This window comes from Phyllostomus hastatus, unplaced genomic scaffold, assembly GCF_019186645.2.
Source record: "Phyllostomus hastatus isolate PE091 unplaced genomic scaffold, TTU_PhHast_1.1 phas_contig_34, whole genome shotgun sequence".
Lineage (NCBI taxonomy): Eukaryota > Metazoa > Chordata > Mammalia > Chiroptera > Phyllostomidae > Phyllostomus > Phyllostomus hastatus.
Genome location: NW_025333857.1, coordinates 23,614,938 through 23,628,469, shown reverse-complemented (window position 1 = coordinate 23,628,469; position 13,532 = coordinate 23,614,938). Strand labels below are relative to the sequence as shown.

The 13,532-nt window shown below is 35.9% G+C and overlaps 1 protein-coding gene across 2 annotated transcripts in view; it reads left to right on the top strand.

Moving 5' to 3' along the window:
* UHRF2 (ubiquitin like with PHD and ring finger domains 2) overlaps positions 1-4,827 on the top strand; it is a 90,414-nt gene extending 85,587 nt beyond the window's left edge. Inside the window, exons 15-16 of one of the 2 annotated variants that reach the window (XM_045840486.1) lie at positions 2,167-2,265; positions 3,797-4,827. In XM_045840486.1, the coding sequence (XP_045696442.1) occupies positions 2,167-2,265; positions 3,797-3,943 (246 nt within the window). In that variant the 3' untranslated portion in view covers positions 3,944-4,827. Of the gene's footprint in view, positions 1-2,166; positions 2,266-2,963; positions 3,093-3,796 lie in introns of those variants that run through there. The other variant, XM_045840487.1, reaches the window with a different exon arrangement.
* Positions 4,828-13,532: the final 8,705 nt, after the last annotated feature.

Here is a 13,532-nt window from a genome sequence, read left to right as displayed (position 1 = left end):
TGCCTGCTGGTGGAAGTATCATACATGCATGAGTCAGATGACTGTGATGTAGCTTCTAGTGATTACTCTGGACATTTATGTACTATTATTGAATGCACTGGGCAGGTTTTATGCACATTCTCTTCACATAAGCCAGGAACACATTTATTAAGCCACAAAATCAGGTGTTGGCCATGGTGACTTTCAGATAAATGATCATATATATAATATATGCATTTATATCCAAACACCTTCCCAAGGCCCTACATGATCTGTCATCCCTACCTACCCCTGCAGTCCCCTCATGCTACTCTCTCAGGCCCAACTTGCTTTGGCTACAGTGATCTGTGTTTTTTAACACCCTGAGCCCATTCTGGCTGCTAGGCCTTTATACACTGGAATTCTCTCTCTACATCTTCATGTGGCCTACTCCTTCAGGCCTTGTAAGTCTCTGCAGTAGTATTACACTTCTCAGAGATATCTTCGCTGATGGCCCTTGCTAAGGTAGTCTTTACTCTGTTGCTTTAATTTGCCGTGTTTCCTTAGTTATTACTATCTGAAATTGAATGTTTTTAGTTTGCTCTCCTAGAGGAATATAAAATTCCATAAGAGCAGGGATTTGGCCTTTTTGTTACTGCTATGTAGCACATTATGGCAACTCAAAGTACCTCTAGTACATATACTCATATTGTAGGCACTACAGAGGGGAAATACCAATCATTAACAAAGGCATTTGTCAGGGAGAAGGTACCTGGTACGAAATTTATAATTTTTGCCATGTCTCCCCTAATTGGTATATTCTTTTAATGTGTTGCATACTACTTTGCTGATAATTCACTTGACTTTTATAATCCACATTTATAAATAGTATCAAAACATAACTTTGAAATGGGATCTTTGATTTTTCTTTGAGATATAATTAACATACAACATATTAGTAGTTTCAGTGTACACAACCAAAATGATTCAATATTTGTATTTTTGCAAAATGATCACTGTAATAAGTCTAGTTAAAATCTGTGACCATACATAGTTACAAATTTTTTCTTGTGATGAGAACTTCTAAGATTTACTTTCTTAGCAACTTTCAGCTATGCAGTACAGTATTACTATAGTCACTTTCCTGCATATCACCAGGAGTTATTTTTATAATAGGAAGTTTGTACCTTCTGGCTCTCTTCAACAATTTTGCCTACCCCCAACCCACCCCTGGCAACCACTAATTTGTTCTCTGTATCTATGAAGTTAGGTTTGTTTAGATTTCACATATAAATGAGATCATCTGGTATTTGTTTGTACTTTGGGATCTTTGTTGTTTTTTGGTTTTTGTTTTGTTATATTTTTGTTTTTTTAGTTTCACTTGAAATTATAAATACTACTTTTTCTATTAACATAAAAAAACATAAAATATACTCCCTTACTACCAAAAATAACTGAATAGAGGATTATCCTTTCAAATATTCAAAAAACTGCTAATCCTCCTAGTTTAAAAGGTTTTTTTTTTTCTTTTAATTTTTATTCTTAGAAATGGGAAGCAGAGAAATACAAATGTGTGAGAGATACATCAATTGGTTGCATCTCACATGCCCCCAACTGGGGTACCTGGCCTGCAACCCAGGCATGGGCCCTGACTAGGGACTGAACTGGAGACCATTTGGTTCGCAAGCCAGCACTAGTCCACTGAGCCACACCAGCCAGGGCTTATCTTTCTAGTTTAAAAGTAACAAACAGCTTTGGTAAAATGGAACTAATAATGGTTTTGAAGAGTAAAGAATACCCATATTCAAGTTTTATATCAAAAGACTGAACAAATAATGCATATCCATGTATTGGAATACCATGCAGCTTTTTGAAAAATGTATGTAATGACCTTGAGACAAGTTGTAATTTTTTTAACAGTGAAAAAATAATCTCTGGAATGTGAGGTTGGGGGCAGGGCACTTACATTTTAATGCTGTATATCTGCCTTTGCAACCTTTCCAACCCAATCCTAAGATTTGAAACTAATATGTATAGCTAATGAAATGGATTTTTTTCAGTTTCCATTATATATTTGCTAGTCATCACAATCACTACTTGGTTTTTTTTAATAGAAAACATATTGAATGTGATGAAGACACTTTTTGAATTTTATTAACATATTATGAAATGCTAACCTCTTCTTCTTCCCTTTTGGGCACCATCTAGAATTTTCTAAAAAAATTGGAACAATCTTTTATGTGTGTGTGCTGCCAGGAGCTAGTTTACCAGCCTGTGACAACAGACTGCCTCCACAATGTCTGTAAAGTAAGTAGAATTTCTTTATCATTTTCTCTTATTAGGCCTGAAGGCACATTAACCTCCGAACCTGTTTTTAGCATGTGAAGAAGCATTTTTCCATAGAACAGAATAGTAATAGAACTTTGCTCACAAGCACTAAATTACATCTTGGTGGTAAATGCATGTTTTATTAGATAGTAATAGTAATTCAAAAATATATATGGTTGTGGTAATCTGTCATTTTTGCCATTGTGGGGAGGGTTGAAATGGAGAGGAGAAAGTGAGATGTCATTGCTATTTTTTCTTAGAGTTTTTATATGTTTCATGTAGCATAGTGCAAACTGAACTGAAATAGTGCCGTGTACTTATGCAGTCTTAAAAACAGATTCTGTCTGGCAGCATGCCCAAGAAGCTGAATATTGTGTTATCAGTGTGGTGTGAAAGGAAAATTTGAGTTATAGTAAAAATAAGGTGGGAATCTTGCTCTACTGCTTGGTGGTTTTTTTGCCCTGACCTAACTTCACACTTAAGTTTCTTCTGTAAAATGGAAACAACCCATCCACCTATGTGTTTGCGCCTGGCCTTGAGTTAGTTAACTGTGTAATATACTTAGTACTTTTTAAATATATTTTTGGAAAACACATTATATGTTAAGTGATTTGATAAAATGTATAACTTAGTTCTAAGCAGAAGAATCCTGAATTTTTTTTTTTTTTTTTTTTTAGTGCTTAATCAGAAAAGAACAGTATTAAAATCCAGCCTAGAAGATGAGGCTAGTGAGAACCATAATCTCTAACACCCTAATTCCATTGGATGAGTAGATTAAAGCATACAAAAGTAAAGTTATTTACCTGAAGTCTCACAGTATGTATTAGAATAGCAATTTTCAACAGGTATGCCCCACAAGATTTGTAAACATGCAATACCTTACTACTTAGTCAAGGCCACTGACCTCTTTTCCCATAAATTGTCAAATTAAAAAATGACAACAACCAACACAGTAATACCTGTCTGGTGTGAATGCCCTGTCCTGAACCATAAATATATATAGGTCATATAATAATAGAGTTGCATCTGATTGTTTAATTCTTGGTACCAGAAATTCTTTTATTATACAAGTACAGGCACCTTTTTTTTTTTTTTTAGGTCACTTTGGAGCAAAAGGGATAGGTAATTGCTTTTGGGGGGGGGTGTAAAATCAATCAAAATTATACCTATGTACTGATCAGCAAAAATAGTAATTTTTGGCGTGTCACAGAATTTTAGTAATTAGCTTAGGTGTACCATAAAATGAAAAAGGTTGAAAAATCACTGTGCTAGAGATAGAATTAAAGCCATGTCTTTCATAGTGTTCGTAGGTATTATGGATTTAGGCCTTTATAGTTATTCATCTTTTGGGGGGTTCTTTTTGTGGCCAAACAATAAGTTTCTATTCAATAAGTGCCTATTTAAATTTAAAAGCATAAGTTGTTGAGTACTTTTCTACATGCTTTACCCTCAGATGCAATTGGGTGTATGTTTTGATTTTTTTGTTTTGTTTTGTTGTATTTTGCCTTAGGATTGTTTACAGCGTTCCTTTAAGGCTCAAGTTTTCTCCTGCCCTGCTTGTCGGCATGATCTTGGCCAGAATTACATCATGATTCCCAATGAGATTCTGCAGACTCTACTTGACCTGTTCTTCCCTGGCTACAGCAAAGGACGATGATCTGTCTACTTCCACTGTGTTGCTCCTGGTGAATTTTTTGGACAATAAAGAATCTAAAATGGTTGGGGGTGGGTGGGGGTGGAAGCAATGGTGGACCATATCTCATGTTCTAAAGCAGCTAATCCTCTTTCCTACATAGCCATCATCTTGTATGTGTAGTAAGAGGCCCATTTCTCAACTGTCTTTTAAATATCAAAAGGTAGTTCCTGTCAGTAACAACTAGTTGTAATGAGTTAAAGTCAAAGCCTCAGCTCTAGTTGTATCCAAGTTATGATTTATTTTGCAACTACCTCAGGACAGAAAAGATTTATGGGGGTTTTTTAAATCATTGAATAATTAGTTAAATGAAATTTTAGCTACACACTGCCTCCCAAATATTAGTTGTGCCTCGTTCATGTAATTTGATTTTACAGAAAAGGAAATGACACTTGAGATCATTGGAATGAACACAGCTTCTGTAGTGTGTGTAACACAAGTTTAATATCTTCCATTACAATGTGTGTTTTGCAAGGGCAGGTTCATTTTTTAGTCCATTTTGTGAGCTCCATTGTGCTTTTTTCTGGTGTTTTATGCAAGTTGACTACTAATGATTAATGAGAACAATATGAATGCATTGTTGCTGCATTAGTGTAATGTGGTGTGGTTTTGCACTTAAAAGAGGTATTCGGATGCTCTAATTGTAAATGTTTATGAAAAGCCTCTTCTGTACTAGTCAAACTGCTTTTAGTGAGTCTCACCAGTGGGTTTACAGCTGCAGAGCATTGAGGACTGGGCTGACTTTTGAGAGGGCTGAAATTGCTTCATATTGTGATCCTAAATTTTATATTCACTATATCCCCTAAAGTATACCTTAATAAATATTTTATGACTAGCAAAATAAATAGCTCATCTTGCTTCACTGTTTTACATTTGTCTGGCTTATAGTATGTTCTTTGAAGAATCAGTTATTTCCAGAGTATTTCATTGTATGTTTTTATTGAAACAGACATCTCACATAATTTTTCACTCTTGATTTTTTGGCAATGAGAACTAATACAAAATCTTAAGCACTAAGGACAGATTTCATCCTACATATGTTTTCTTTTTTTAATTTCACTAAATTGGAAATTTTTAATGTAACAACATAGTGTGTTTATAACAACTTCAGTCTTATGTCAATTTTAGCATAATCAATGCTACTTCTTATTTCACAGACACAAAAATATTCTAAAACATAGTTCTCATCTCTGTATCTGTATTATGTTTTAATCAGTTTTAGTTTTATTGAATCTGTTTTCCTACCCCTGAATTTAGAGCCACGTATATAGCCAATATTTACTGAATATTTGCTTTGCACTAGTCACTCGTATGTTTTTATGTGTATGCATTTAACCCTACTTATAATCCTCAAAGGCAGATGCTATTGTCCCCATCTTATGGATGAGTATCAAAGGCAAAGAAAGGTTAAGAAACTTTCCAAAGTTCATACACCAAGGAAGTGGCAGAGCTGTAAATTTAGGCAATCTGAGTCTAGACCTGGCAGTCTTTACTTTTGGACTATATAGGCTGTCTCACATTTCAATATAAGCGAAACTAATTTCAGTGCTTTTCCTGCATTCAATTAAATTCAAACCAGGTTCTGGTTTATAGTATAGTGATTGGAGCTGTTGTCACTTAGGACTGCTTATAAACATTGGAATCATTTTTTATTCTGAAGAATCAAATTTAAGTCAAATTGAAAATGGAACATTAAATTGCATCATCTGGTGTTGTAATTACCTCCTGCATTGGCCACATCTCTGCATGAAGGGTGGGGAATGTCTCCCAGATTCAGCTGCTTGCACTGGTTTGTTTCTACCACCTATGTTAGTAAGATAAATGATTCCCTCTATACTCTATATATTGTCTTCACTCTGCTTATAACATGATAGACTAGGAAACAAAGCTGATGACAGCTTAACATGTTCAGAAGTGTCAAGTATGGTCCGAAACTAAGCACTTTTATGGTGCTTCTAAACTTTTTTAAAGACTTTTTTTTTTACATATTTTAGTTTCTATCTGAAAGATAGACTTTTAGAAAGCGTAACCACAATACCATTGCCACACATGTATGAAAAGATTAATCCTAAAAAAAAAAGATTAATGCTAATTATACAAAATACCTAGTAAATGTTCAAATGTCCATCGTCTCAAATGTCATACATAGGTATTTTAAGTCAGTTTCTTTGAATCAGGATCAAAATAAGGATCTTGCCCTGTTACTTATCACTATATCTTAAGTGTCTTTTAATCTGTATATAGTCCCTCAATCTTTGTTTTCTTTTCCCCGTTACAATTTATGTGATGAAATTGTTCTGAAGTCTTTCTGACAGAATAGATTTTTCTGTTTATGACCATGTGGAATGGTTTAACCTGTTTCTCTTTATTTTCTGTAAATTGGTAGTTAGCATGACCAGATTCAGATTTGATTTTTTTTTTTCAAGACTTAGTAAATTGTGTGGTTGTCCTTCACGGGGTTCATCATATCTGGTTGTCTCTTTAGCTTAAGTTTGAAAGATGAGCGTTTCACTGGACTCTGTTACATTTAGTAAGCTACAGTGATTACTATTAAGTACTTAGCCACTTTAATATGGGCAGGATTATTTTCATTAATTTTTTCTAGTATATATAGGCCAGACCTCTAGTTTTAGAGCTCACTTCTAAATAATATGGTTTATTCAACAAATACGTGCATGCTAGTATGTTTAAGGATAGTAGATAATCTTTCGGAAGCTGACAATCTAAAATACCCTTAGTTCTCTCAGAGCCCTGTTGTGACAGTTTGGCTAACAGGTAGGGGCCCTCTCTATAACCTAAAGCTTTGGGTTTAAAGGTAGATCCTACTTACAGAAGTTGGGTAGAGATGTGCTCTGACTTACCTACTGTCTGCTATTTCTGTCTTTGTCCATTGGGGATCAAATCTTGCCCCATTCTTCTTCAGAACACCCTAAAAGACAGCTCATGGCCGTCTACCTAATTTGAAGGAATTGAGTTTGATGGCCTGCTTGCTACCAGCTCACATTGGGAAGACTTCTTCTAGCTTGTTCAGTGTCTGCTGACTGAACCCCATACCAGACCTTTAAATCCCTGAAGGAACTGATATTTAGTAACTTAGATTAATCAGGCACTACAAAGGGGAAGAAAAAAAGATTAAAACACCAGTCACTTGACACGAGGAAATAACAGCCAGTTAGAGGAACTGAACAGGATGACCAAACCACTACTATTGAAAAAAAAATGAATGAAAGAATAGAGTTTTACAGCTATATCCATAAGTGTGAAATTGCATTGCATTGATAGAAGAACAAGCTGCCCTGTGAAGAATAATTTGAGATTAAAATTTTTAGAAATAAACATGATTTTGAAAAGAAATGTAATGGACAAAACAGAATGAATACTGCCAAGGTTTGAACATACTGCTGAGTAATCCATTATATATGAATATCCTACAATGTTTTATCTATTCATCTGCTGACAGTTATTTGGGTTGTTTCCAGGATTTTGCTATTATAAATAAAGCTCCTATGAACCTTTGTGTATAAGTCTTTGAGAAACAGTTTGACAGTTTCTTACAAAATTAAATATATGCTTACCATACATATCAATTTCATATCAAAAAAATGAAGATGTATTTCCAAAGTAGTTCATATCATTTTATATTCCTGCCAGTAGTTTTGAGAGTTATGGTTGCCCCACATACTAAAACTTTATTTTGTTTTTTCTTTTCATTGTAACCATTCTAGAGGGTTTCTGTGGGAGATGAAAGTGAGCTGAATATTTACTGACCAGAATGCCTATGGTCGTCACTTGTACTGTTCACCAGCTATTTCTGGGTCTCACGTGCATGTATTAGGATTGCACATCCTAGCCTCCTTGTGGTTGGCTAGGTTATGTGATCAGTTGGTCAGTTAGTTGTGACAGAAAGGCTATGTCACTTCTAGACAAAGCATTTCATTCCCTCCAGAATTTTATTTCCCCTCCCATGGAGACCCTGAGGTTTTTGAGTTATTAATACATGACCTAGCCTCTCTTGTGGATTGAAGCATTCCTAAATTCTTCAACCTACCAGTAGCCAAGGGATTGAATTTTTTAATTGGTCTTTTAATAATAGAGAACTAGAACTAACAGTATTGGTAAACTTGTTAATAGTGCTATAGGCATCCTCTAAGATGGTCTCCAGTGATCTCTACCCCTTGGTTCTTCATGCCCTGTTGTGATCTCCTCCCTTTGAGTGTGGGCTGGACTTGTAATTCTGTTGTAATGAATAGAATGCAGCAGAAATGATAGGATGTCACTTTGAAAGTTAGGTTATGAAATTACTGTCTTTATGTTGGACAACTTCTCTTGCTCACTCTGAGAGAAGACAACTACCACACACTACTTTATGGAGAAGCCTGTGTAGCAAGAAGCTACACAGCCAACAGCCAGCAAGGTCCTGAATCCACAGGAATAGAACTGGACTCAGTCAAACCTTGAACCTCTGTGGTTTCTGATAAATCTACTGTTACTCATATTATAGCCCCTTATGGGTAGTGGGTAATTTTTCTGGGGTTGTTTTTTTTTTTTTTTCCAAGACTGTTGTCTTTGTCTTTAATTTTCAGAAATTTAATGATGTGTTTGAGCATGGATTTCTTTGAAGTCATCTTTTGGGTTCACTTGAATTCTTGAATCTAGAGTATATCTTCTGTCAAATTTGGAAAGTTTCCACTCATTTTTAAAAATATGATTCAGTCCTGCATTCTTTCTCCTCTTTTTCTGGAACCCCAATGGCATGAATGAATATTAGCTCTTCATTATTGTCCCACAGGCTGAGGTTCTGTTCCTTTTTCTTCAATTTATATTCTCTATCCAGATTAGATAATTCTCAGGCTGCAGTTTTAGTGATGCTTTGTCACCTACAAGGGGGGGACCCAAAAAACAATTTATTAAAAAATATGTATTCCATGTTTATATTTCAGCCACCTTCAATCCACTCTCCATTTGATTCAGTATACCTACTAAGACCTTTCTCCACTGCTCAAAAGTTTTTGAACAGTGCCTTTTAGTGGTTCTGCCATTTTTTGTTTCACCTCTTACACATGGGCAAAACATTTCCCTTTGAGGACTTTTTTCATCCAGGGAAGCAAAAAGTTACTCAGGCAGTGAATAGGGTGGGTGGGACAGGGGATCATGCCATTTTTGGCCAAAAACTACTGAACGTTCAGTGTGGGTAGGTATGCTCGTAAATCCCCCATCATGAAATGGGCAAACACTCTGAAAGAGTCTTCAAAAAAATTTCACTGAAGCCGAACATGGCCTCTCACAACACCAGCTGGTACACCGATGCACTCACCTGGCAAGGGAAGCCTGTACTACAAGGGGCCTGCCCTGCAGAAGATGATTCTGGGCTTCTAGAGGTACCCCCTCATATAGTCTGCTATTGAGCAGAATCTAAGTTTTTTTGTTTGTATTGTGTTAGTTATTGTATTTTTCTGTTCTAAAATTTCCATTTTGGTTTAGTATCTCTTATTCAAGGTGAGATTTTCCTGGTTATCAATAGGAATAATTTTGTGTTGAATCCTGGACCTTTTGAGTATTATGACAATATTGTTTCTATTTAAACCTGTTTTGTAAGAGAAATTCTGTTCATTTTTATCTTTCAGTTTGTAATTCATGTCCTAACCCAGTTTTATGCTTTAATGTCAATTTAGTTTTCAAAGTCTTTGCAGTGTTATTCTGATCTGCCCCCACCTGGATGGTAAACTAGGAACCAGTTTGAAACCTGGACAGTCCACTCATAGTTCATGTTGCTGTATTGATTATGGTCAGTTTCCTGTATGGTGTGCTTAGGGGTCTGTTCAGGACAACATACACAGATTTCCAACTCCCTTCTCTTCATAATCCTCCCTCAGTCTCCAGCTGGGACTGTTAAGATGCTGCCTCTTTGCAGCTTAGGGTAGGGATGGTTCACAGGGCTCTTCCCAGTCTCAGTGCCAGGGGAATGGGTGTTTACTTGGAGTGGAGCAGATAAAATCAAATGGGTTTTTTCCTACAGGTCTCCTTTTTCTAATATCTTCGGCTTGTGAGAGCAGGCCTTTCTTTCTTTGGATACAATGATGTTTTGGAGTTGTAGGTTTCCTTTGCACCTACACCAAAAGAAGGCAAAAGAAATACTCCAGGAAACTTGCAGGTCAGTCCTCAAATTCAAAATGCATATCCAAGCCATCTTTTTTCACCTTTCCAAGTCTTTTGCTAGCTACTTTGCATGTTTCATTGAGGGTTTTTAGCTGTACAGTACCCACCCCCTCCCTACCATTCATGGTTTTACTTTCTGTGATTTGTTACCTGAGGTCAATTGTGATCCAAAAATATTGAATGGAAAATTTCAAAAATAATTCATAAGTTTTTAATTGCACACCATTCTGAGTGACAATGAAGTCTCTTGCAGTCTGGGACTTGAGTTGTCCCTTCGTCCACCCTATCCCTGTTTACACATCCTGCCCTTTAGTCACTTGGTAGCCACCATCTTGGTTTTCAGATCAGCTGTAGCAGTATCACAGTGCTTGTGTTCAAGTAACAGTTATTTTACTTAATAACTGCCCCAAAGTGCAAGTGTAGTGATACTGTTTATTTGGATATGCCAAAGAGAAGTCATAAAGTCCTTCCCTTAAGTGAAAAAGTATATATGTTTAGGAAAAGTCATAGTATATGTAGGTACTTTCTGTATTTTCAGGCATCCACTGGGCAACTTGGAACATCTATCCCTCAAATAAGGGAGAGTTTTTGTGTTTAGCAACTAAGGAATAGGGTGGAATGTATTTGCTGCATCTTGTGTGGAACTCGAAGTCTCCCAAGTAGCTTTTCAAAGACAGGTTTAACAACAAAGAAACTATTTGAGAGGAAGTGAACATTTATTAAGCACTTAAGTGTCAGATACTACACCAAATAAAACAAACTTTCCAGCATTTCACTGCTAGTAAGGACGTCTGTGTTGAGCAGACTGTAACTACCAGGTCTTCAGGGCTCTGAAAAAAAGAGGTGCATGGCCATGTGGCCAAGCATCTGCAATTTCATATTGTCGGAACTGTCAATGAACCCTGGTGTGTGCAGCTTTCTGTAAGTTTTCTGTGCCTGAGCCAAGAAAGAAGGCAGACACAGATTTCTGCAGAAATTATGATTCCATGAAAGATTTTGAGGAGATGGGGAAGGGTGGTGGTATCTTTCAGAGTGCAAAGTGATTTTGGAATGCGAAGAATTTCTTTGGGTTGAGTTCCATGAAAGTTTGTGACTGATCCGTATTTCTGAATTATGAAACATGACTATGTGAATTAAGGATAGTTTGTTTCTCTTGATAAATAAGCAATTAAGAAATACTGTGGAGAGTAAGTGTGCTCAGTTTTTCTTCTTGCTATTCTGGGCACTTGCATCAGAATTGGTAAGGGATTTTAACTGTTTATGAACCTTACAAAGATAACAGTTTCAGTATTAAAAATTTTCATTATTTTAGGGGGAAAAAACCTTTCCAGCAATACAACAAAGAAAAATTTCCCTTTTATAATAAACACAAGCCAGAGAAAGAAAGTAACATCTATACCATACTCTATGTTTATTGGGCTTTTTGTTTTTCTTTTGTAATTAAAAAATTACAAAGAAACTAGTGAACACCATGCATACAGACTAGCCAGTATTGGTCACTGTCAACATTTGTTCTTAAATAAAGGGAAAAAAATACTACAAACAAAGCTGACATGCTATCTTCACCTCCCCACTGAAGAAATTACGAATTTAATGATGTCTTTTTGCTTGATATTTTAAAATTATTTTATTGTTCAAGTACAGTTATCTGCATTTACCCCCCACCACTCCCTCCACACCCCAGCCATCCCTACCTCCCTCCCCTGCTTCCACCTGCCCTTGGTTTTGTCCATGTGTCCTTTATAGTTGTTCCTGAAAACCTTTCCCCCCCATTATCTTCTCCCACCTCCTCTCTGGTTATTGTCAGATTGTTCTTAATTTCTATGTCTCTGGTTATATTTTGCTTGCTTGCTTGTTTTGTTGATTAGGTTCTACTTTTCACTTGATTTTTATAAAAGTGTTCATGTATAGGTATTCATAAAGAAAATATAATATTTTGAGTGTTAATTTATACAAGTAGTGATGTATAAATTCTGCAATTTTTTTTCAAGTTTTATGTTTTGGCATAGTCTGATAGCTAAATTGGTTCTCTTTAGATTTGTTACTGAGATTTTAGATTTATTACTATCATTGCATTTTGTTCTCTATCATTATAAAGAGGGCAAGGGTATTTTTTTTTCTTTTTCTCCTTGTTCTTATATAGGCTGTGGCACAAACAATGCCCATTTTTTATTACAAAATCTTTTATTACAAAATCATAAGAATGTAGTTCTGTAACGTAACAATATCACACTCAAGCACACCATATGACATTTAAGGTGAAATGTTCAAATTAAAACTATAAATTACATCCATATTATTGCCCTACCAGTCACACTCAAGCATGCATTCATTTCTGTCAGATCCTGTATTTAAAGAGATTCAGATCCACCCCAATTGCACTGAAAGCTACTCAATTCAATCACTTTCTTTTATTTTTGTAGTCATTCTTAAGCTTTTGACATACCTATGCATTAGAGCATATTGATATTTATAAAATGATCAACACCTCAGTTTTTTTCCTGGTTAAGACAGATATCTTACCATATTTTTATTCCCTTCCTATTATCTTTTCTGACCTATTTTCCATATCAATGTTTACTATTTTGGTTATACCTATTTTTTAAGATTATAACTGTGTATTTTGTTATGCCATTACAACTGTCCCAATTTTTTTCCCCTTTGCCCCCATCTCCCCAGTACTCCCCTCCCCTCCAGCAATCTCCACCCCTAAGTTCATGTCCATGAGTCTTGCTTATAATGTCTTTGGCTTCTACATTTCCTATATTATTCTTAACATCCTCCTGTCTATTTTATACCTACCGTTTATGCTTCATATTCCCTGCACCTTTTCTCCCATTCTCCACCTTCCCCTTCCCTGTGATAATCCTCCATGTGATCTCCATTTCTGTGATTCTGTTCCTGTTCTACTTGTTTGCTTAGTTTGTTTTTCTTTGCTTTTTTTTTGCGGGGGGGGGGGGGCTCAGTTTTTAATAGTTGTGAGATTGTTGTCATTTTAGTGTTCATAGTTTTGATCATTTTCTTAAATAAGTCCCTTTAACATTTCATGTAGTAATGACTTGGTAATGATGAACTCCTTTAGCCTTACTTTGTCTAGGAAGCACTTTATCTGCCCCTTCATTCCAAATGAGAGCTTTGCTGCATTGAGTAGTCTAGATTGTAAGTTCTTACCTTTAATGATTTTGGATATTCTTTCCAACCCATTCTTGCCTGTCAACTTTCTTTTGAGAAATCAGGTGAACTCCTTTGTAGTCTTCTGGGAACTCCTTTGTAGGTAACTGTCTGCTTTTCACTTGCTGCTTTTAAAATTCTCTCTTTAACCTTTGGCATTTTAATTGTGATGTGTTTGGGTGTGGGCCTCTTTTTGTCAAACTTGTCTGGGACTCTCTGTGCTTCC